The sequence below is a fragment of the Neolamprologus brichardi genome, chromosome 10 (genome assembly GCF_056152115.1).
Source record: "Neolamprologus brichardi isolate AB-2024 chromosome 10, ASM5615211v1, whole genome shotgun sequence".
NCBI classification, from domain to species: domain Eukaryota; kingdom Metazoa; phylum Chordata; class Actinopteri; order Cichliformes; family Cichlidae; genus Neolamprologus; species Neolamprologus brichardi.
Genome location: NC_142113.1, coordinates 18,402,227 through 18,427,521, shown reverse-complemented (window position 1 = coordinate 18,427,521; position 25,295 = coordinate 18,402,227). Strand labels below are relative to the sequence as shown.

General features: G+C 42.3%; 1 protein-coding gene across 2 annotated transcripts in view; it reads left to right on the top strand.

The window, feature by feature from the left end:
• dclk1a (doublecortin-like kinase 1a) overlaps nt 1-25,295 on the top strand; it is a 50,025-nt gene that overhangs the window by 20,735 nt on the left and 3,995 nt on the right. For both annotated transcript variants that reach the window (XM_035911667.2, XM_087847337.1), the window contains exons 5-13: nt 459-566; nt 11,648-11,742; nt 20,540-20,621; nt 21,265-21,437; nt 22,073-22,192; nt 23,627-23,773; nt 24,547-24,680; nt 24,857-24,934; nt 25,111-25,207. In XM_035911667.2, coding sequence (XP_035767560.1) covers nt 459-566; nt 11,648-11,742; nt 20,540-20,621; nt 21,265-21,437; nt 22,073-22,192; nt 23,627-23,773; nt 24,547-24,680; nt 24,857-24,934; nt 25,111-25,207 — 1,034 coding nt within the window. The remainder of the gene's footprint in view (nt 1-458; nt 567-11,647; nt 11,743-20,539; nt 20,622-21,264; nt 21,438-22,072; nt 22,193-23,626; nt 23,774-24,546; nt 24,681-24,856; nt 24,935-25,110; nt 25,208-25,295) is intronic.

Sequence of the window (25,295 nt, the reverse complement as noted above, 5' to 3'; positions counted from 1 at the left end):
AGGTCAGGGCTCGTTTTTGCAGGGGGACCTGAAGGTAAAACCAATTACAAGTGTGCCGATACATTAGTGGTTTGCTGTTCTCTTGCATGGCTAAAGGTTAGACTCACTCAAAAACAATATTAAAACAGTAGCTGGCTTAAAATCCATAAACTTTTCATTTCAGTCTGACAGAGCTGTCGTGTTGTTTGAGTGCTCTGATGGAGTAATATTAAGGCTGTTTCTGTGCCACAAACCACAGTGTCATGTTACAGTGTCGCACACCTAATGTCAGTTTATTTGAGCATGAAATCCTTAGTGCTGCAAGAAGGTAAAAAAGCTGCTACCTCCTTAGGATTTGAATTTCTACAGCTTACACATTTTGGATTTCAGCGCACTGGATGAATACATAAAGGTGAGTGAATTAATATTTGTTAAACAGTCCCTGAACACCTCTATCTGTCCTCTCTTTGTGCTTGCAGAGTGTCGTATGATGAAATCATTGATCTATGGGAGGATGTCAGGCTCTTTGAACCGAGGCTCCCCCAGAACTGTTGTCCAATCGCTGCGCAGCAAGTCGCCTGCATCTGGTAAGACAGAAAAAGTTTCTGTCTTCTTCTAGTCCTCTCTTTAAGTAGTTTAACACACCCTGTAACTCATCCCCTGCCCTTTTTTTTGAGCTTGTGCATGTCTGCAGCACCTCAGATGCGTTCGCCGTGGTCGGGAGTTGTTTGTGTAATAATAGCTCATCGTCTGATTGCTTGGTGTTTTCTAGATCGTCACTTAATCTGCATCTCAGCGCAGTATGAATGAACACGATGAAATCTGAGCTCTGTGGAGTGTCTCGCGGTGTACATATGTGAGCTGCGCCTTGTTGCTTGAATGTGAATTCAAATGAGAATGTTTTCACAAGGGAGGAGAGAAAAAGACAAACAGGGATGAGAGAGGTAAAAAGCAACAACAAAAAAGAGAGAGAGAGGGAGGGTGGAAGGAGTGAAGATGAGAGGGAAAGATGAACGGGGCTGGTGACTCAATCCTGCAGCTCCCAACAAGCCGTGCTTCACCTGACATACTAATGAAATGTAATAAGCTTGCACTGGTGTCTGCTCTTATTGTTTGTGCCCGAGAGTCTGTCTAGAAGTCCTTTTGAGATAACAGCAGACAAAACGTGCATAAAAACAATCATTCTGATAGATGAATGCAGCTTTCATTAATGTACCACAACTGTTTGTGTGTGTGTCTGTCTGTGTGTGTGTGTGTGTGTGTTTAAGAGGCCAAACATTCATTCAGTCTGTCTCAGAGCTGGCGAGAACTTGATGATTAGTTTAGAGCTTTGAACAAAGTCAGGCCATTCTTTGTCTGATTGCACAGCTTGAGCTTTGGTTGTGTGTAATATGCCTGGTTATGCAACAGTGCACTTAACTTTTCCTCCTCACTGTAATCATTTTATGATTTGTACGCGTATAAAGACCTATTGGGGTTTTTTTTGTGGTAGGGGGGTTATTGAGTGGGTGATGCAACACACAGAAACTACTAAAGAAGAATTTGTTCCACCTGCTGCTGAAGTCCAGAGGCACCATTTATTTCTTTATTATTATTATTATTATTTTAACCTTAAATCGTAACCGTAACGTGACCATGCAGAACGAAAGTGAACATTTGCTGCTGGATTTTTTGTTGACCTGAATAGGAAGAAGGATGTAAACAGCTGGGGTAAGGAGAGAAACTTCTGGATGCTGAAGGCTTGAAAACTTTGGGGAAAGGTTATGAGAGTGAGTCATACACCACCATCTGATCTCGCTGGCTGCAGCAAAGTCTGGAATAAAGGTGTATCCTGGTGTGTGTGTGTGTGTGTGTGTCTGTGTGAGAGAGAGAGAGAAAGAGAAAACAAGAGACTGGCGGAGGGAGGGACTGATTCGTCTTGGTTGCCATGGGAACATAGCACAGTAGGAGCATGTAGCTACAGACACAATGGCCTGTGACAACCATATATGGCAGGGACTTCCTGTGAAATGGCCTGCAGAGGGGAGAGGAGCTGACTGACGTTCGGCCCTCGCCCTGACTCAGAACGTCCCTGCGTTTTTTTCACGTCGCCAAAATGTTCACCTTCTGGTGTTGCTTCCGCTGTTTAACATCATCAAATATTCCCTGACTGGCGTTGACTGTTTTCTGTTTGTATTTACTCCCTCAGACATTGTTGGTCAGGAACAAAATAGCAGTGGAAATCTGTTGATCGGCTCTTCTGTCTGACCCTGACTAACCTTCTGCTGCTCTTTTATTCAAATATTAAAAGCACATCGTGTTCCCTTCCCTTGAGGACAACATGTTCTGTTATAGTAGTGATCAACAGCTGATACTGCTGAACCAGGAGCACATTCACTTATCAATTCAATTCAATTTTATTTATATAGCGCCAAATCACAACAAATGTCGCCTCGAGGCGCTTCATAGATACAGAGAAAAACCCAACAATCATATGACCCCCTATGAGCAAGCACTTTGACGACAGTGGGAAGGAAAAACTCCCTTTTAACAGGAAGAAACCTCCGGCAGAACCAGGCTCAGGGAGGGGCGGCCATCTGCTGCGACCGGTTGGGGTGAGAAAAGGAAGACAGGATAAAAGACATGCTGTGGAAGAGAGACAGAGGTTAATAACAGATATGATTCAATGCAGAGAGGTCTATTAATACACAGAGAGCGAGAAAGGTGACTGGAAAGGAAAAACTCAATTCATCATGGGAATCCCCCGGCAGCCTACGTCTATTATAGCATAACTAAGGGAGGATTCAGGGTCACCTGGTCCAGCCCTAACTATATGCTTTAGCAAAAAGGAAAGTTTTAAGCCTAATCTTAAAAGTAGAGATAGTGTCTGTCTCCCGAATCCAAACTGGAAGCTGGTTCCACAGAAGAGGGGCCTGAAAACTGAAGGCTCTCCCTCCCATTCTACTTTTAAATACTCTAGGAACAACAAGTAGGCCTGCAGAGCGAGAGCGAAGTGCTCTAATAGGGTGATATGGTACTACAAGGTCATTAAGATAAGATGGGGCCTGATTATTTAAGACCTTGTATGTGAGGAGCAGGATTTTGAATTCAATTCTGGATTTAACAGGAAGCCAATGAAGGGAAGCCAAAACAGGAGAAATATGCTCTCTCTTTCTAGTCCCTGTCAGGACTCTTGCTGCAGCATTTTGGATTAGCTGAAGGCTAATCCAAAATGTGATCAATGTGTATGTACAGTTAGGTTCATATTTTCTTTGGACAAAGACAATTATTTTCTGTGGATTTTAAATCAAACAATCACTGTGTGACTGAACCACAGACTTCCAGCTTTAATTCAAGGGGCTCAGCAAATGTATTCCATTAACTCTTTAGGAATCACTTTTTTTTATACAAAGTCCCCAATTTTTAGAGGCTCTACAGTAATTGGACATTCGTCCAACAAGCAGTTTAATGGCCATGTGAGGCCTGTTCTGCTGTCATTCCAAGTGTTAAAATTTGAATTTGGAAGCTGTTCACTGGACCTCTCAACATGAGGTCTAAAGATCCATTCTTAAAAAGAAGGAATGAACTGGCCAGCTCAGCAGCACCGAAAGACCAGAAAGATCACAGAGGAGAACTAAAGTGGATGATCCGAGAATATGTTCCCAAAGAAAAACAACTTCATAACATCAAGCCAAGTCAAGACCAACACTCTTGGGGAGATAGGAGTATCATCGTCAAGGTCAACAATCAAAAGACACCTTCAAAAATATAAACAAACACTTGTGCAAACTACTGGTTTGGCTCAAGAGCAAGACATCCATCCACGTTAGGCTTTGCCAGAAAACATCCAAAACAGCCTGCACACTTCTGAAGCAAATTCTTTGGACAGATGAAACCAAAATGAACTTTTACCAGAATGTGGGGAGGAGAAAAGTAAGAGAAGGAGAACAACAGCTCATGATCTGATCCACAGTATCTGCCAAACATGGTGGAGTCAGTGTTATGGCATGAGCACGGATGTCTGCCAGTGAAACCAGTTTACTAGTGTGTGTCGATGATGTGACTGCTGGTAGAAATGATAGCAGAATGGACTGTGATAAGGCGTACAGGGCTGTACTCTGCTCAGACTTGAGAGCATGCTTTTCAGTTACTGAAGAAAAACTGAAGACAGAGAGACCCACAAACACGCATCTGAAGATGATGTAAAGGTCTAAAGAAAACACAGCATTTGGTGATATCTGTGGTTTCTAGACTTCAGGCACTCAAGATTTTCATCTAAGCACTGAAAACAGTCTTTATATTTAAAATCATGTTAGTTTGTTCAATTACTTTTGAGCGTCTGAAAATGGGGGACTGTGTCAATGTCCAATGACATTTGATAGGCGTTACTGTGATCAGGTCTCATCACTGGTAATGAAAATAAAGACAATGTATTTATTTACAAACTTTATTTACATGTAAAGTGTTGCGTTAAAGGCAAGTTCAGTGGTGCAGTTTCCCAGTGTGTGCCGTCTCCTCTTGCTATGTGCAATTTGCAGGTTTAAATTGCACATAGGTTGTCTTCTCCTGACATCAGAAACATGACGGGTTAATTCTCCAGTCCCAACACTCTGCATGGGTTAAATGTCAATAGCAAACTTATGTACAGAGATCACTAAAACACGAATTGTCATCTGGGGTTTTGCCTAATATTTTTATCACCTGTAAGAAATGTACTTTGTCAGAAGTATTACTACTGCTGAAATATTTGATCACAAGTGTTTCTTTACTCTGTTTTATATCATTCTGACTGACACGTTATGGTTATTGGACTGCTATTTACAGATGTCAACTTGGGATTTTTGGAAATTTTGAGTATTTTGGGTAATTATAGACTACAAGCATTTAATCAGTAAATCAAGAGAGACATTAACAGTTTAATTAGCTGTGAAACTTATTCTTAGTCCTAAATTAGAATAAATATAACAAAAACTGAGATCTGGGGAGCATGTGATCTTACATCATCAACACATTTTCTCAAAATAGAGACATTTTGAGCGGTAACCTGCTATTCCTGAGCTTGCAGCCTTTTTTTCTCCTGTTATATTTAATCTTATGTCTCTAAGTCTGCTTTGAGTTCACAGCCTCCTGATATCAGGACACAAATTAGAGTTAGGTCTTTCAAATAAACATCCCAAAAGACATCACATTTTGGGCAGTTACATTCACTTGAAAGCCAAGGCTAATTTTCTCCATTGTAGTCCTGTGTGCACCAACGTATTAGTTAAAGTTGAGTAAATCCTCAGAGTTAAAATGCAACAAATTACTCAAAAATCACTGTGTGATCATATTGCTGTTAGTTATGGATGGACATCTTCACAGTGGAAATAAGACTTCGACATCAGAAAGACTCTTGGCAGACAGTAGAAGTGTTATTTTTCATCCATGATGTCAGTGCATGATGACGATCTCCTATAGTTTTTAACCTTGCTCCGGGTCTTTGGGTGTGCTGAAAAAGCAGCCTTGAATTCCCACATTAATTTTCCCTTCAGCCAACACAGACATAAAATTCTTGATCACATATAATAAGCTGGACCTGAGGAGCTGCACAGAGCAGATGTGAAGTGAGAATTATCTGCAAGGTAGTGAAAGCCACATAGTGAGTGCACGTAACACAGCACGTGTGCTGCTAAGCACCACCTGGTGTTCTTTGTGTGTGTCTGGCTGCTCCTCATTGTGCACGTTTGCAGTGTAGACCTGGATACCACTAAAGAGGCACTGAAAAGCAAAACAAGCAAGCTATAGACAACTGCACACTCATACGGACACAAAGAATGCGATCGGGAGAATCAAACTGAAATCAGAGCTTTTAAAATGTATCCACCACCTTCATAAGGCACAGGTGTGGTGTTTAGTCTGTTTAAATCAAACTCTGGTTTGTTTTCTGACTTTGTGCGGTTCGCTTGTGCAGGTGTGGACGCAGTGATCGCAAGACCTTTGGAGGAGTTGGTCTCATTGCGTTTCTAAATGAACTCCAGAGTGGTTAGTTTTTGGTGTGAACCTCATCCAATCAGGATCCCAACCAGCTACCAGGTGTATGTTGTAAGTTTGAGCTAAAAAAAACTATAACCCCGTGTGCTTTGCATTCTGAGACACGGCAAGATACTATAGATGTGCAAAAGTCTACACGAGCTAACAGCTAACTGTGAAACAAATGCAAATGTTCAGTGTACTCCAATAGTCCAGGACACAGCACCTTTTTCCTGTATTTACTTTTGTTCCTTGCATCCCAGACACATCTGGGCATTAAGGAGACTGTGTAAAAAAAACCAACCAAACAAAAAAAAAAAAACACGGGGAAAAGCTCCAAGTTTACAAATCATCAAATTATTCGGACCAGAGTAAACAAGCTATAGGCGTGAAAATGCCTTTATTCATAACTTATGTAGCCAGTTCAGAGTAAGCACCTCCAAGTCTAAGGCCATGGTTCTCAGAGGCCAAGATGAGTTTACTCTGTAGCCACCCTACAGAGTAAACTATAGGGTGCTCTTCCATGCTGAAAGGAGGTGGTTAGGATGCTTCCTGGGCAATTCCCATTAGAGGTTTTCCAGGCACCCCTCACTGGGAGGACACCCAAAACTCACTGCAGAGATTATATACCTCATCTGGTTTGTCTTGTCATCTTATCAACTTTAGATAATCAGAAGGTAATGGATGGATGGAGAAGTTATGTGACTTGTGTGGTGGGAATAGGCAGCAAATGATTAGGTAGAGCTACTCTACAGACCTGCTGTGCAGTATGTGGAGCAGGTCATCTACTGATAAGAACCCCCGGCTGCTCCAGTCTGCATGCCAAATATGCAAGATACGAACCCCAAGTTGCTATGAGTATGAATGTGTGCGAATGTTAGAAAGAAAGAACTTAAGCATAGAAGAAAGTGTTTATGTGAATGAGGCATGTTGTATAAAATACTTTAAGTGCTCCGGTAGAGTAGAGAAGCTCTATATAAGAATCGGTCCATTTACCAGGAGTCTGGTTCACTCTGAAAAAACGCTTTCTTAACTAATCCCTAACTTTTTAACAATTTTACTGTGTTTTCAGAAGAAAGCAGCTATTCAAAAAAAATCATTCTATTTTTAATAAGCATTAGATCTAAAAAGTTCACACTAAGGATTTGTGATAAACAGCGGTTTATCGCTTGTATAGTGATCAACAAAGCAGTCACAGTTGTGTATTGCTCGCAGTGAGCTTATACTCCATATAAACTGCAACACACAAAAGTGAATGGAATATATGTAAAAGCATCTCTGTCGAGTATCGGATTTATGTTGGATATTTGATGGAGCAAAAAAAGGATGGTGCAGCCTTTGCGTTCCTTTATCAGACTAGAAAAACACGTTGTCTTTGGTCTCTTTCATGAACAGAAAGCCTTCTGAGAAATATGCTGAATCAATGCAGAACAAACAACTTCTCGTCCCGCTTCCCAGCACAGATGAAGTTTAACTCTCCGTCCTTGTACGTACCGAAGAACATCAAAGCTCAGAGACTTGTGTGCTGAATGTTTGTTAGGTGAATCATGCTCTGTCTCGCCGATGAATCATAATTGCACAGAAATAGAATAATTTGAAATTAACGAGCATCAAAGTGAAGGAAAATTAAATGTTATGTTACAAATTCCATTTAAAATTATTCAACCTTGCAATTTTAATGGGTCGCTTGGATGCTGCCTCGTTCCCCTTTCGTATTGTCGGTGGTCGTATTTAGCATTAGTCTTTTGGTTGTGTGTCGGCGTGTGGGCAGGTTGTTGCTTCTCAGGCTGACATTGTCATCACTCGAGCGTCGCTCTGAGATGATGTCACAAACACACAAACCCAAAATAAAGTGAGAAAACATTTTGCACTCATACATAGTTCCTCCTTCCCCTCCCCTCCATTTCACCATCTGTCCCCCGGCTCTCCTCGGATGCCTCATGTCAGCTAAAATTAACTGAGAAGTACAGATGTAGTCAGGAAGAATCGCTCTCTCGCTGCCTCGGCGTCTCACCTCGCGCTTTCCGTCATAAGTGGCTCCTCGTGAATGGAGAGACTTCACGCTGAAGTGTTTGGGGCAGCTGACCCAAAAATAAATGCAGGGTGTCTCGAGAGGATTCCCTGCTGGCAGCGGCAGCTTCTGAACTGTGAACACATGATGTCTGCAGCCTTCAACGCATCTCTTGCTCGGAAAAATCCAATCATGAAAGGCCCGAATGTACTTTGAGCAGAGGGGATGTAACAAATACAAAACAACAGCACTAAATGCATAAGGACACATCCTTTCAGGCAGCTTTGGTGTTATGAAACAGAGCTGCTCTGGTGCTTTTATTGACTTCTCTTATGTCATTTGAGAATTGAGAATTGAGTCATATGAGAATTTGTAATGTTTCACTGCCTTCATGCATGATTTTATCTATAGAATTTGCTCAAATATGCTGAAAATGTTCAATTTTTTAGAACAGAGTGTGCATATTTGGATCTAAGAATAAAGGCTGGATATACACAAACTTCCAAATTCCTTATATGGAGGAGGATGTGAGCCGATGACAATGTAGAAAATCAAGATCACACATTTTTCTCTTATACTGACGTTTTTAAATAACAGTTTTAAATCACTGTGCTTGTTTACCCATACAGCTTGTAATAGCTGAATGTGTTGCTGCTGGGTACCATAATTGAGCGGGCATTATTTTTTGCTTGTGTGGATTAAATTGAATTTTTAGACGCATTAATGTCTCGACTTGAGGAAAGGCAGTGTTGGTCTATACTTGGTCCGCTCTGTCACAGAAATTTACAGTTCCCAGATGAAGAACGGTGCTGTCTTGTTTTCTACTTAGGAACTGAAAAACACTTTAATTAACTCGCAGGCTTTATGTCGGCTCCGTGTAATGGGTTATTTAAACAACGAACATTGTACTGTCACACTGCTCGTCAATAGCAGTGACAGATCTCCTGGATATACTTCACATTCACTCTGAGGCTGTGTTTTTATTTCTTTTTTCAAGAGTCTTACATAATATGCAGCCAGTGCTGCTCAATCAGGGCCTCACTCAGCAGGAGACAGGAGCACACGAGGTGCTTTTCAATCTCCGATACTAGCCCAGCTCACTTGTCATTAATATTATTATTATTGTTGTTGGGTTTTTTTGTTTTTTTTTCTAAGCATAACACTTGCTGCATTTAACACAGTAGGTGTGAAAGAAGCTGAAAAACAGCGTCTTTTTGTGGCTGCATTGTGGCCAAATTGGTGTCCTTACTCCAACAGTGGATCTCCTCATGTGTGAATGTTGAGTCACGCTGGAAAAATGAACCTAGAAAGAAAACAAGTTACACTGAATTCATTTGGAACCGTTCGCTTTACAACCTGGCGACACATACTGGGAGAAAATCCTGCTTTGATACTTGTCCAGGAAAAAACCTGCCTGTGTATCACAGCCACAAACTTCTCCATTAACTGGTCTTACCACAAAGTCTTCCAAAGCTTTTGTGGTGGAGTTGTTTCAACATTTAGCCTAAGGTGGGCCCATTTTACAAGCACTTTTTAAATGACCATAATCCTGTTATTGTTGAGACAAAACTCAAACGGTTTCTGAAAGTAAAGACGAGCTTTACGGAGATATTTAATGTATCATAGTAGCACAAGGCATTCATAAGGCACTGCTAGCTGAACACTGATAGAAAGAGATTTCATCATCTGTGTGTCACCTTGCTGTAACTCCTCAACCAGTCTGGGCTAGAGAGGAAATCCAAATGCTTCCTGAAAGATTAGATTTTATTTTTTTCATTTACAGCCAAAATTAGAAAATAGCTCCAGTATGTCTGGGTGAATCTTGTTTGCACTACCAGGTAACTTGAGGAATGATAAAACCTAAAGACATGCAGAGAACGCTGGTGCAATGGCTGCTGCTTTGGATGAGACTTCTAATAAATAGAAGAATTATTGTTCTTGATTTTTCCTGAGGATGTTTCCATGAGGAAGTGTAAAGCTCTTAAAGTAGGACAGGTTGTTCCTGAGCATTACAGCCTCCTTGGATGGATCTATATCTACTGCATTAGTTATATTATCAGTTCTAATCCGCCCCTTTCTCAGCTTGTCTCATATAAGCAAGGAGGCCAGTGGCTAGATATTTAAAATATAGATGTATTTTTTTTGTACTACACCCCCCTCCTCCTCTCTCTATCTCTCTCTCTCTCTCTCTCTCTCTCTCTCTCTGTCTCTGCTCACTGGTGCACGTCAGAGTTTGCGCAAGCAGCCTCTCCGCCTCTCTTTGTAGTACACTACAGCCCTGCTCCGTCTCTCCCATTCACCACAGTTTATTATCACACTCGGACGGAGCGAGTACAAAGGTGCTGTTCTTCCTCCTCCTCTCTTTATCCCATTTTGGATTATCACTGTGCTTTTCATCATGCTGGAAGTGGAAGGTAGGAAACCGCCCCATCCAGGAAATAAACCCCTGTAATGCATGCAGCTTTTATAATACCATTTCCCCGGGTAACGTAAAACTTTAATTGTCCCTGGATCGGATCATTTTTGGACACCTCTGATTGTGTCCGCCGTGTCACCGCAGCACATGCCAAGCTGCTGACTTTGTAAAGTGTCATGTAGGGATTTTTCTGGTAAGAGGTCAGTGAGAGCTGCCGTTAAAATGTTAATGCTTTTGTTGTGTAACCAGGAGGAGTGTCTGCCTGTGTGCGTAACGCCATGATGTTGAATTTCATCAATGAAAAGCTTTAGGAGAAGGGTTTCTTTATTTTTTTATGTTTTAATGATGATAATGATGATGATGAGGATGGCGATGATACGTGTGATACAGCGGCAGATGTTATAGCTTAGTCTCTTTTGTGCTTTCCTCCTTTGTCTGGAATAATTCAGAAAGTTCTTTGATCTCAGCAGGAAATACACAGACTTGTGAGCTGGGCTGAAATTGTATTTAGGTGAACGTTACAAATAATAGGAACTCTTTACATGCTGGAATTCTTTATATCTCAATGCCAGTATAAACAGAGCTCAGTGCTGGCAGCCATAGAAAGGAAATTAAACCGCATTTTTAAAAAAGGGGTGTTTGTATTAAGTCTTGTAGTGTTTTCTGAATTCTGCTCTGAATCTCTTCAGGATGATTTGACATATGCCTTCAGCTGAACTCAGTTGCTTCTCTGACCATTTTTGTATTCTCCAAGCAGCCTCTTGTTGCCAAGAAACAATAAGTCATCTTTTCAGTAAGATGAAATACAGGCTGGTGGGTTTTTTTGCCGGTTAATGATGCTCCTGGATTTTTCTTTTTCTCCCCCTGCCAAACTGCACACAGGATTGGTGTGCGAGGTTGATTAATGTATGTTCTTGTTTAATGAGATGCTGTTGCTGGGTTTGTTTTGTTAGACTGAAAAAAGAAAAAAAAAACTAGTGTGGACTTCAGTGCTCTTCTTTATCTTTCTCCCTCACTCTCTCCCTTGCTCTCCTCTTCCTCTGCCTCATTCATGTTGATGGAGAGATGCTGAGGGCGGAAGTGTGGGCTGTTGCTAGACACTAATATAGCTGTTCTAAAAAAATAGGCATTTGCATTTAAGGAGTCATCTATTACAATATTTATGTTGTTTTTTTTGTTTGTTTTTTTAAAGTGGTCGCTCCACTCTCATCCATCCTGCTCCGTTTTTTCTCTCCTTTCTTTTCTCCTTCCAGTGAACGGGACGCCGGCCAGTCAGCTGTCAACTCCTCATTCGGGAAAATCTCCCAGCCCCCCCCCAACCAGTCCAGGCAGCCTTAGCCGACGCAGGGTAAGAACGGGAATACACGAGCACGCTCGCAAAGCACGCACTAAGAGTCAGCCCGTAGCATTTAGTGACTCCAAATCACAAAACTTATAACACAATTATTCTATTTCCTCAGGAAAAGGACAAAGCCGGGACTGAGCATAGGCCGACTACATCTTAGAATCACTAGATTATGAAGAAAGCACAACTTCCCAGCATCTTTAGTATTTCAGACCTCACCCAGTGCTGCTCTGGGCTTCCAGCAAGGCAAATGTTCATTTCATTTGGATATTATAGCACATATTCTGTCCCTCATAAAGAACTCTGTCTGCCTTTGGTGGCTCAGCACTGAATAACGTTAACACCGACTTGTTGAGATCACCTGATCTGTCAGTCGGTAAATTGTGCAGTATCTGATATAAAGATGAGACTGGCTGATTGGTAGTGTGCCCCAGTCTGCAGTGTGTTTTTAATTTCCAGAAATTGGATTGCATCCTTCTTCACCTGCTGGGCATTGCATTGCATTTGACCATCTTTCAGCAAAAAGATGCAATCAGTACACACTTCTGATATAGAATTTCTTTTGTTTTTTTAATCAAGTCACATTATTTTGTACATGTCGAGTTGTGTAAATGATGTAGAAATACATTTTATACTAGTCTATTTGATTATTTAAGCCACCCCCCTCCCCCTTTTTGTCATGTATGCCTGTTAAAGTACCTTAATAGCAGTCTGTTTTCTGTAGCTAACAAATAAAATTACTGCTGTACAGAGCAGGAGCATGCAACTCAAAGGGAAAACTTCAAATTAAATATCTCGACTTCGTGTACACTGTGCGCGCGCGTGTGTGTGTAGATGCTTATATCAAAGTATTTGTTAATCCAGTCCTTGACAGTGATGTGGGTGAGCTTTTAAGAACAGCTCCAATCCCAATCACTCAGCTTTCTCACAGCATCTCTTAAATTTGCGCTTAAGCCGACTGCTGTTTTAGTGTCTTCTCCCTCCTAAACAAACACTCGCTAGTTAACAGTTCACCTCAGCCTCTAGAATACCGAAATACAGATAGATGTGTATCCACATAGGCTTCTACTCGCAGGTTTCACGTGTTTCTAATGCGCACTGATTGAAACTCACTGCACGTTCTGCCCGACTGCAGGGATGCAGCTATGATGTGTGTTGCAACTATTTATTTACACAGGCGGATTTTATGGGAGGAAAGCAGAGGGGGTCATTACCTTTTATATAAGTGTGTGTGTGTGTGTGTGTGTGTGTGTGTGTGTGTGTGTGCATGCATGACCGTATCCTCAGTCAGCGTAGGTTAAAGAATCCATTCCTTGGGTTTTCCTGTGCTATTTTCCGTGAATCCGGAAACATAGATGAATGGCAGAGAGTCTGAATCCATCAGTGAGAAGTTATATTGATGCTATCTGAACCCAGGATGATGGTAACAGATCAGCTATGAGCTATAGCTATAACAGGGCTTCCACATTCATCTGAATTATGGAACTGGGTCATTATAGTTTACAGTGTTGAGAGGAGATGTTCTGGCTCGTGCGCACATTTATAAGCTCTACCTCCCTTTCTATGTTCTTTGCTCTGGTTAAATAAATGTGGGGCAGTCATTGTAGAAAATGACCCCGCCCACTTTCGGCCTCTTCCACAATATGAAAATCCTTTGCTATAAACGCAAACACACCACCGTTCCTTTGGTTTTCGTAACCTTCTTTTCTAGCCCATTTCAGACCTCACTGTTGCAGCAGTTACATTCTAGTTGAGTGTCTGTTTCTCAAAGAGGGATTATTCCAGCCTCTACAGCAAGCCCGCGATGGCTTGACTGCTGTAAGGAGGGGAAGAAGCCTCACGGGCCATTATCTCTTCCTTCCACTCTGCAGCTCCACGCTCTTCAGCCATATTACGATGTAATTCTCCTCTCCACTTCTTACTTCTTCTATCTTCCCTGTTACAGATTTCCTCCCTGTCCCTTCCCTCCCCGACACCTTCTAATTTCTCTTTTACAGTCGTTTCCCAGTCATTCTCACACCCACCCCCTGCCTCTCGCCTCCCCATATCAAAGGGTATTAACCTCATGGGGAGAAATTATATTCCATAATCTCTCTTATGGATGTTATTTAAGCTTCTTTGAGAAGGAGGCAATAAGTCCAAGACCCTAATTTGCACATTTCCTCCTCTCCTTCTTTGTGATTTGCGTGTAAACCCGCACGAATAATTACAACTCTGCACCCCTTTAAAGCTAGCAAGTAACATTACCAACCCTGGAGAGCAATCTGAGGCTTAGAGTGGCTAAAATAACACAGATGTGAGGTTTAGGTGGTAAAATGCAAGTTAAATATAACAAATAAAAGAATGAAAAATCTATTTCCTAAGCAGCCACAGAGGCTCAGTGACCTACTGCGAGTGCTGTATTTAACAGTTCACCTCGCTCGACCATGCATTTAAACACTTAGAGGCACTTTGCTGCTTGAAGTAGGTTGCTAGCACATCTAGGACCATCACAACCTATTTCCCCAAGCAGAGACTACAAACATAGCATTTCACCATTGTATGCACACGTCTTCAGAAGAAGGTGCATGCAGAGTAACTTTCATGTTCGTGCACACTTCAGTGGAACACTTTTGTACAGAAAATTTGTGCACAGCAGCTTCATGCACACTTACACATTTTGTGTGGTGTTTTTTTTTTTTTTGCAAAGTTGATGCTCTCTGTGACCCATTTTTACTAATTGTCAAGCGACGCATGAAAGTCTGGTCTACATTCACAAAACCGTCCCCCCGCCTGCCGTCCCCCCGCCCTTCCACTTTGCACTTCTTATGAGCTTTTCAAGGCTGCTTGCCTCAATGAAAGCACCGAGAGCATCCTAAATTTCCATATTAGTTTTATTTTCATATAAGACCTACAGACACATAATTCCACAGGCACGCGCCCACAACAGTGTTTTCTGTCAATATCAGCTCTGAGGCATAATTCAATGTGCCACCGAGGTCAGCGCTCTTCGCAGTCTGTCCGCTCCATTTGGTGTGAAAACAAATAAACATACAAAAAAAGACAATGCATTAAGAGGAGAGAGTGACAGATCGAAGGCGACACTAACAGAAGGTCTGTGTCGCAGCAGCTGTGATGCATTTAGGAGAGTCTAAGAGAAACAGAGTGCTAATTGTTATCTGTAGTATCACCTTCATCCTCCTCTCACCGTTCATCCATTCACAGCCGTAATCTGTTGAATTGCATGCTCCGTCTCTCATTCTCAGCGTTCATGTAATGTGTCGGGTGATTCATTTTTAAATTATTTGTGTGCGAGTATGTGTGAAAGGAAGAGTGCCGACTGAAGCAGAAAGTGCGCATCGTGAACTTCTTATAAATGTCTCATCTCATTCCCACGAGTGTATTGTTGCTGAAGATTGTATTTGTTATTTTTGGTTGTAATATATTTCTTATTATATGTTGTGTTTGATGTCATTAGTTGGCTTATTTCTGTGACTGTCAAAGAGACCGGCCGCATCACACGGTGGACTGACCCGGAAGAGTGTTTTTTGCCTTTTTTTTTTAGAATAATTTTTTGTCTTTTGTTTGTTTGTCACACGCACACAAACAACAACCACAGAAAAACATCAGTTATCCAAATTATTCACTAATGATTCAAATAGCACTCACATCTAAAAAGGCTTGATGATAATTTTGGCTCTTTCCATTAACGCGGATTTTTGTAAACATGTCAATTATCGACATGTTGTCGTGGTTCCATCGTGCGATGCTGCTCTCTCTTTTTGGCTCATTTTTGTTTTTGTTTGCTAAATGTGTTCATTTTCATTTGTTGACGTCCTCATTAAATTCATTGTCATTTCATTTTCATTTCGTGGTCTTTATTCTCTTAACTCAACACCGTCACTCATGTTCCTCATGTTCCATCAGTACAGCCGTGGGGATGGCGATTTTCTTCTGTAGCACATTTATCAGTGCTTCTCCTTTGTTAAACCTGCCTGCTGTGGGCATTCAGCAGAGCAGAACAGCTATTACAACACAAACAGTCTCAGAGGAGCAGTTATCTTTCATTGCTCACTGCTTTTACTCTCAATTTCATATATATATGGGCGGGGCAGCCTAAATCTCCCCATCTTCCCTTCTTTAATTTTCCCTGAAGTATTTAATCACGTTTCTGTGATTTCCTGGGATTGGAGTCCATACGGATTGTGATTAGGAACCTTCACTGTGTCCAACTGGCAGAGCACAAAGACAGAATCCCCCAAATGGTTTTGATCTTTTCATGAAAGTCAAGTAGATTATGTTTTCTGTCCGTCTCCCGTACCCTGTGTTCTTGAGGAACAACAAGAAGAAAAAAAGTCCCATTAGCATCAAATCTTATTAGATTTTTACCACCAAAGTAAACACTAATAAATCTTGCTTCTGCTGGATATTGCCTGACAGGGAAAGCAAAAATAAGAGGTCTGGCTCTGGCAGCCTGAGGGACAGAGACCAAGAAAGCCTCGCTATGTGTGCTGTAATCAGATTCAAACAGAGGCATGAAGGACAAAGCTGGCATTACGCTTAAGTTGGTTATGTAAATGTGTGGTGCATTTTTAATGCTCGGCTCTACAGTTGACAGATTTTCTTTCCAGCCGCGGAATGAATGATTCTTTCTTTCTGCTGCAAACCTACTTCTGAGATGATGCTCCACATTTAAGGTCAACTGTGGACATCCTGTTTAATTCCTATTTATGAGCTGATCAGTATGCAGTTGCTGAGTGTTGCCCTCGCAGGTCTGAAGAGCAGTGGCTCCAGTCATGATGTAAAAGGTTCGTCAGTGTCGTTGTGAGTCATAGTTACAGAAAAGGTGTAGAGATGTAGAGCTAGGAATAGTGTATTGTGCAACAGGGAGAAAGCTGGAGTGTCTAACAATAACAAGACAGTTCCTGCCAAATCTCATGATCAATATCAGCCAGACCAGACTCTATACATTTCTCTGCTGCTTCATCACTTCACCTCTCTCCCTCTCTCTGTCTTTCTCTGTGTTTCCCACTCTGTCTGTCACCCCATCTGTCTCATCGTTTTCCACACAGAAACGAGAGACTCAAATTTCATAGAAGGCTGAATCTCTCAGCCCGCAGACAGGAAGTGCCCATATATAGGCTACCGTCTCTACACTGGAAGCTGCTGTTCTCCTGTCTGTGAGCAGTTTCCATAGCAACAGTATTTTGTTTCCCTCAGTGGCAGGAAGCGAGAGAGAGAGAGAGAAAGGAGTTCAAAATGAGAAAGCGAGCTGAGGACAGCACTGGATGTGCGATAAGAGCACAGGAGAGGTAAATATCTGAGTTGGGATGAGAAAATAAAAGAACAGAATAAGGATGTTTTTTGAGATAAAGCACAGGAGGGTCATTGGCTTTATGGGTATTAAGTGGGTTTTCTTGTTCCGGGATGAGTGCCCAGCCAACAACAACATTACATAAACCAAACTGAGCCTGACTCACAGCTACATTTACCTACGTGGTTTTCAGGTCACAGCAGCTGAGATGAGTAAAAGAGCAGACAGCTACTGTGGCAGAGATACAGGGCAGATCAGCTCTGCAAATAGTTTTCAGATCCAAGTCATTACAGGCATGGCTTTTATCCCAGTCTGCCAGGACAGCAAGCTCCCCGGGTTTTACAAATGTTTAGGACATTTCTCTTTCACTTAAAAAAAAAGACATTCAAGATCACACACAAATGTTCTTTTCCGAGCTTTTAATCACAGACTGTATGTAAAAGATGGAATTAAACACTGTGACACCCACAGAGTTTAAACATACAGTGGGGCAAAAAAGTATTTAGTCAGCCACCGATTGTGCAAGTTCCCCCACTTAAAATGATGACAGAGGTCAGTAATTTGCACCAGAGGTACACTTCAACTGTGAGAGACAGAATGTGAAAAAAAAATCCATGAATTCACATGGTAGGATTTGTAAAGAATTTATTCGTAAATCAGGGTGGAAAATAAGTATTTGGTCACCTCAAACAAGGAAAATCCCTGGCTCTCACAGACCTGTAACGTCTTCTGTAAGAAGCTTTTCTGTCCCCCACTCGTTACCTGTATGAATGGCACCTGTTTGACCTCATCATCTGTATAAAAGACACCTGTCCACAGCCTCAACCAGTCAGACTCCAAACTCCGCCATGGCCAAGACCAAAGAGCTTTCGAAGGACACCAGGAAAAGAATTGTAGACCTGCACCAGACTGGGAAGAGTGAATCTACAATAGGCAAGCAGCTTGGTGTGAAAAAATCAACTGTGGGAGCAATCATCAGAAAATGGAAGACATACAAGACCACTGATAATCTCCCTCGATCTGGGGCTCCACACAAGATCTCATCCCGTGGGGTCAAAATGATCATGAGAACGGTGAGCAAAGATCCCAGAACCACACGGGGGGACCTGGTGAATGACCTGCAGAGAGCTGGGACCAAAGTAACAAAGGTCACCATCAGTAACACACTACAACGGCAGGGAATCAAATCCCGCAGTGCCAGACGTGTTCCGCTGCTGAAGCCAGTGCATGTCCAGGCCCGTCTGAAGTTTGCCAGAGAGCACATGGATGATACAGCAGAGGATTGGGAGAATGTCATGTGGTCAGATGAAACCAAAGTAGAACTTTTTGGTATAAACTCAACTCGTCGTGTTTGGAGGAAGAAGAATACTGAGTTGCATCCCAAGAACACCATACCTACTGTGAAGCATGGGGGTGGAAACATCATGCTATGGGGCTGTTTTTCTGCCAAGGGGGCAGGACGACTGATCCGTGTTAAGGACAGAATGAATGGGGCCAAGTATCGTGAGATTTTGAGCCAAAACCTCCTTCCATCAGTGAGAACTTTGAAGATGAAACGAGGCTGGGTCTTCCAACATGACAATGATCCAAAACACACCGCCCGGGCAACAAAGGAGTGGCTCCGTAAGAAGCATTTGAAAGTCCTGGAGTGGCCTAGCCAGTCTCCAGACCTCAACCCCATAGAAAATCTGTGGCGGGAGTTGAAAGTCCGTGTTGCTCGGCGACAGCCCCAAAACATCACTGCTCTTGAGAAGATCTGCATGGAGGAATGGGCCAAAATACCAGCTACTGTGTGTGCAAACCTGGTAAAGACCTATAGTAAACGTTTGACCTCTGTTATTGCCAACAAAGGTTATGTTACAAAGTATTGAGTTGTATTTTTGTTATTGACCAAATACTTATTTTCCACCCTGATTTACGAATAAATTCTTTACAAATCCTACCATGTGAATTCATGGATTTTTTTTTCACATTCTGTCTCTCACAGTTGAAGTGTACCTCTGGTGCAAATTACTGACCTCTGTCATCATTTTAAGTGGGGGAACTTGCACAATCGGTGGCTGACTAAATACTTTTTTGCCCCACTGTATCTTTAAGACTCAGTTTTGATTTTAAGGATATCGTCATGTTGTCAATTTTTGGAGCCAGAAGTCACTGTGTTTGAACAATAGGGTCCAAGTCCAATATTAATTATCAAACAAAATCACAGACAGCAGATCCAGCTCAGTGACTTGAAAGAGCAAATGTGAAGCTTAGCAGGCAGCAGTCTATTACGGTGAAAGGGATTGTTGATGAGCGATTGTTATACAACGGAAAGCATCAAAATACATCTGGCTACACATGTAATGGGAAAAATGTGTCATGTCCTGGAGAGGTCGTCCATAATTATGTAGTTGAGTCATGCATGACGCTCACAGACACAGACCATTTACTGAGCAAACTGCACTTGTTAATAATGCACAGTGGCAACGTTGCTACACTTATATTTTAGAGGAACTGCAATGGTGCGTGTTGCCATCACTGGACAGCCTGCGTCTTCCAGCTGCAGCTAGTGGATTTATTCAAGCACTGGAAACGCCCCAACCCCGAAGACTGACTGTAAGCCACAAGAACGGATTTGAGCAGAGGAGAGATTAGTAAAGAGTAAGGAAGGTAGTAAAATCCACAGAACACGTGAAAAACGCCACCTTCCAAACGAAACAGGATGAAAGTCTTCTAGTGCAGTAAAAGACTGAAGCAAAACAACAGAGTTTGGCAGTGAGGAGAAGAGAAAGGTGCACAGGAGTGGAACAGACACAGAAATCCAAGAGGGGTAGATTCTCATTTACAGTCCCGACTAGATACTCTCCATCCTTGTTGCTTCCATGACAACCAGACAGAAGGTTACAAGGTGGAGGGCATAATGAGTTTTTGTCTTTAGATAGATAGATGCAGACGCCTCTTCTCATCCTCTCTCTTTCACGTTAATGACCCCCCACTTACTATCCAGATGAAAGGCATCTGCCTTTATTTAGTGTCACCGGAGCCCATGTTTTTATGATTTATTAAAGGTAATCGTAAGGAGTGAGAAAACAGGGAAGAATTACTTCCAGTTGTGAGGTGAATGGAAAGGAGCTTATTTGGATGCAATCATCTCTATGATATAGACACACATAGGGGGGTTGCTGGCTTATATGCAGATCAAGTAAGTCTGTTCGGACTCGTTTTCAGATTTTTTTTTCATGAGCACAGTATAGTCACAGCACAGGGCATTACATCAGAAAGATGCGCAAACACAGCCACAGCAGTAGGGCTGTTGTGAGGATAAGGCGGGTTACACAGTGTTCCTTTGTCTATTTTTGAACATACATATTTGTTTTGGCTAGGACTGTAGCAGAAGGGACTGTGATTGTGTTTGTCTGGGTTTTTTTTATCGTGATTATGGATTGCAAACTATTTTGGGTAATGCCGCAGATTAGTAATAAAGCCCTTTCTGTCCTGCTCTCTACCCTGTTCCTTTCTCTGCAGGGGTCCCAGGGTTCTTCCACCTCTCTGTCTTCCACTAAAGGTTCGAGCCCAGTGGAAGACGGTGATGGACTCGTTCCTGAAGGTGAGGAAGAAAAGCTTGCTTTGTGCTTGCAAATATCATGCATGTCTGAATCATGCGCGTGACCTTTGACGCGTCCCTTGCCTGCATAGCATGATTAGTACACGATGCTTTCGGCAACTTTCCGCTCTTGTGCTGTCTTACTCACCTCACTGTGACACTGCTTTGAAAGGCTGGAGGATTTTTGGTCTCATATGTGACATTTTCATCTTTGATTTTATTTTTTTTTTTTTTAAAGTATCCAGAGGACCTCCCCCCCGACTTATAGATCTTTTAAACAGATTCATGAGACTCATTAACACTTAGCTGAGCATCGACAAATCATATTTGCATCTTGATTTATAAACAAAAAAGTCTTCTGTGTGATGTAATTGCAGACCTCACTGGCTGTAAAAATATGAATCTTTTAGATTTAAAAGGTTTCTGCTATTTGCTTGTTTGTACATTTCAAGTCTGCAATCATATTACAGTTTGTTTAATTGTGAAGGTTTTTAAATCTACCTTTATGTCTTGAAGAGACTGGTTAGACAACAGTTGATAATCAGACATCATAGCTTCCTCAGCATATATCTTTGTATATTCTAGGGTGCTAAACTGTGTGAACCAGTTTATGTTCCCTCTAAAAACCAGTGCTTCTTCCCCACAGCTGAAGTTCTAGTCAATGAGGTTCCAGCTGTGCCGTCCTACATATCAGACCGTTACAAGGTGGGGCGAATGTTAGGAGATGGGAATTTCGCAGTAGTCCGGGAATGCACGGAGCACTCCACAGGACGAGAGTACGCTCTGAAGATCATCAACAAGGGCAAATGCAGAGGCAAGGTAAACAAACATCCACCGAATACGACCCAAAAAAGGCAAAAATTGTACTGACAAGTCAAGAAAACTAAAGCTCCACATAATCCTAACTTCAGAGGATAAATTCTTCCTCCCTTCACCCCATCCGGGCGAGGCAGATGGCCGCCCCTTCTTGAGCCTGGAGCTTTCTTCCTGTTAAAAGGGAGTTTTTCCTTCCCACTGTCACCAACACGTTTGCTCAAAGGAGGTCATGTGATTGTTGGCGTTTTCTCTATTGTTTTTGGACTGTTGTGGAGTCTTTACCTTGCAGTTAAAAGGGCCTTTAACTATTGTTGTGATTTGACATCATTTGAAAAAACTGAATTGAATTGAAATTCAGTTTTGATAGCTCTTTTTTATTTCACCCATAAAATAATATTTTGCATTTTTAGAGTAATATCCCTGTTTCGCTTAAAGACCCGCTGATATCTTCGGGTTAATGTGCAACCTTTATGGGAAGGATGTAGAAATGTACTCCAGGGTGCTACTGAGTTGCTGTAGAGAGGCACCAACAAAGGTGTGACATACATAAAATGAAAATCTTCTAAATGTCAGGCTACTCTTGGTTCCTTTACTGAATTTCTTCCACTTGGCTGAACACCTGAACTTCTTTTTACCAGGAGCACATGATCCAGAACGAGGTGGCCATACTTCGCCGGGTCAAACATCCAAATATCGTCTTACTCATCGAGGAGTTTGACACTTACAACGAGCTCTACCTGGTCATGGAGTTGGTCAAGGTGTGTGGCCATGTTTGTACACTGTTACTTTATGAGTTTGTGCACCATCTGCTCCAGTTAGGAACGTGCAGGGACATTTTGCCAAGCTGAGATAACGGATGGGTGTATTCTCTTACAATACAAGGGTGATCATCATTATCTCAAATCTACGACTTAGAGGCAGTAATAGTGACAGAGACAGAGGAGCGGCATTCAGCCTGTGAAGCAAATGATGAATTTTTCCAACCAGTCACACAATTCGGGACTAGAGTGAATCCGCCAGTGGCCCCGAGTGCTCGTGTGCTCGCGTTCTTCATTCTCTCTCGCTCTCTGAGTCAAGAAATGTTTGTGCATAATTCAGGAGCCAGGAATGTGATCCATCTGTTCGTGCTGTGATGTGGAGTACTACAGAATATAGATGAGAGGCAATCTGTGGAAGAAGTGTGTGTACTTGTGAGCATGTCCAAAGTAGGAGGATCAAGAGGAGGCTGTGGATGAATGGGGTGAAAAGAGTCACTGCTAAAATGACAGGGGCCGAGAGAAAGAGAGAGACAGATGAATTGAAAGTAGAGGCAAAGGATAGGCGCAGAGAACGAAAGAGAGAGAAAATGAGCATTCTTTTGCCTGGTCCTGCTCAGTTCAAGTCCTTTAGTTTAAACTGCGGAAAAGCCTAAGAGGCAATAATGTGATCAGACAAAATTGTGTTGCAATTCCAGGGAAGGCTCATTCCTGTTTTTACAAGCGGAAATGATACCCATAAAAAACAGTGAGGAGAGGATTTACAAAGGACTGATGTAAATCCCATCTTTTGGCTTAATTTCTCATTGACTAACCTCAGCAGCCACGTCCCAAAACTTTGCAGAATGCCCCCAAATTTACAGCAGTATATTCATGTTCGTGTACTTTTGGGCCTCCAATAGTGGAGGCAGAGAAAAATAAGTGAAATGTATTAGCTAAAGCCTGAGCTGGCATTTGACAACTCTCATATTGAAACAGCTGCCAACGAGCAGGTCGAAGCCTTACAGTGTGCTGTGCTGTTCGAGGATAGAGGGAGATTCAGCACTATTTTAAGCCTCTGTTCCACTTAGTCCACTCAATGAGAGAAACGCAGAGGGGATGAGAGGGAGATTCGGACAGGATGAAAAATCAGAGAAAAGAGACTGAGAAAAGCCTAAAAAATGACAAAAATGAAAAGAAATATTAACGCGGGGGGGGGGGGGGGGGGGGGGGGTCGTCTTTCAAGCAAGGTGAAGACTTAGGATTTACCCCCACCTCCTTGCTGCTGCTGAGCAGACAAAAAGTCTTGTGGTTAAAAGTTTTTAGCCTCTTTTCAGAAAAAAAAGACAAGCAGCTGTGAAAATTTACAAGTGAATCTGTTCTGCTGGTGCAAAAAACACCAACCAAACTCTTGTGACATCTCCTAATACTGACCCGTCCATCATGTCTTGTCCACAGGGGGGAGATCTGTTCGATGCCATCACCTCTGCCAATAGATACACAGAGAGAGACGCCAGCGGCATGCTCCACAATCTGGCCAGCGCCATCAAATACCTCCACAGCCTCAACATTGTCCACAGAGACATCAAACCAGAAAACCTGCTGGTGAGTGGACATCACGCAGATTGCATACATGTAACTTGGTGCGGCACTGGTGCACCTCCTCTCCTTTCCTGCCGCCTTTCTGAATGACCAGTGAAGTAATATCACTCACTACGGGGCCCTCCCAGAGCAGAGAGATGACTCATCCCTGCTGCCCTCACACCTTCTGCACGCTCCTTCTCCAGCCTCCCTCGTTTGTTCTTTCCTTCCCTCCTTCTCCCTTCTGTCAAACTCCCCATTGTCCTTGCTTAACTTCAAATACCGCTCTTTGCCCCCCTACTAGAGATTGTCTGGGCAGGAGTCAGACTTCAGAATTCAGCTTTTTAGTGGCCACATTTAAACCTAGTCAGACGATTTCCTGTTTTGCTTTTTCTCTCCAACAAAATAAGAAAGCCTTGAATGGTTAAAAATAATCAGTGGCCTTCTATTCATGTAACTTTTTCAAGGTGCAGATTACATGCAGATTACCCCCATCCATGTAGCAGACACCCAGCAACACTAACATTAGTTTTATTTTTGGCCACATAAATGCTTTGCTGCGTTAAAAAGCTGGTCGCTCGCTTCGTCTGTGTCTGTAGGCGTAGGGCAGATAGAGTAGCTACAGCTGTGAGCTGTTAAACAACACACTGAGTGGTGAAATTATTAATAGCAACCCCCATCACATAATGTGTTTTAAGTTTGTTTGTTGTTTGTTGCCCTCATAATAATGCTGTACATTATGATCCTGCTTCTTTTTTTAAAAACATTTTTGCATGTTTGCATTCCTGTGTGTTTAGGTGTACGAACATGCAGATGGCAGCAAGAGCCTCAAACTGGGAGACTTTGGTTTGGCGACCGTGGTGGACGGACCCCTCTACACTGTCTGCGGGACCCCAACATATGTAGCACCTGAAATTATTGCAGAAACAGGGTGAGAGCTGCAGCTGCATTTAGCAGGCACCTTTAAGAAGTATGATCACTATGACGGCCAACATATATGTCGTGTCTTAATGCATTTACAGTAGTAGATATTTGCCTTAAAGGTCATGCTCTGCATGTTTTCTCTATGTTTGCTTTGATTTAACCTCTCTGTTTTTTTTTTTTCAGGTATGGTCTTAAGGTTGACATCTGGGCAGCTGGAGTCATCACCTATATCCTCCTGTGTGGTTTCCCACCCTTTCGGGGGTAAGTTAACAGCAAGCCCTACCCTACATTTCTCCCTCTGCTTTAGCGCCTTTCTTGAAAGTGTGTTATGCAGGACCCTCTACTGGTCAGTAGTAGTATTGCACCTTTATTCGTTGACTCGCTAATTAATATTTGGCTGATACACCCATTCATGTGAACTTCTTTTTTTTATGCAGGAGCAGTGACGATCAAGAAGTGCTTTTTGATCAGATACTAATGGGACAGCTAGAATTTCCTCTGCCCTACTGGGACAATGTGTCAGAGACCGCTATGGTAAATATCTGTATATAATAATGTACATAATATATGTATGTCTGATTGGTGTGGATGGATCCACATGTTATAGAAAATCCAGAGTAAA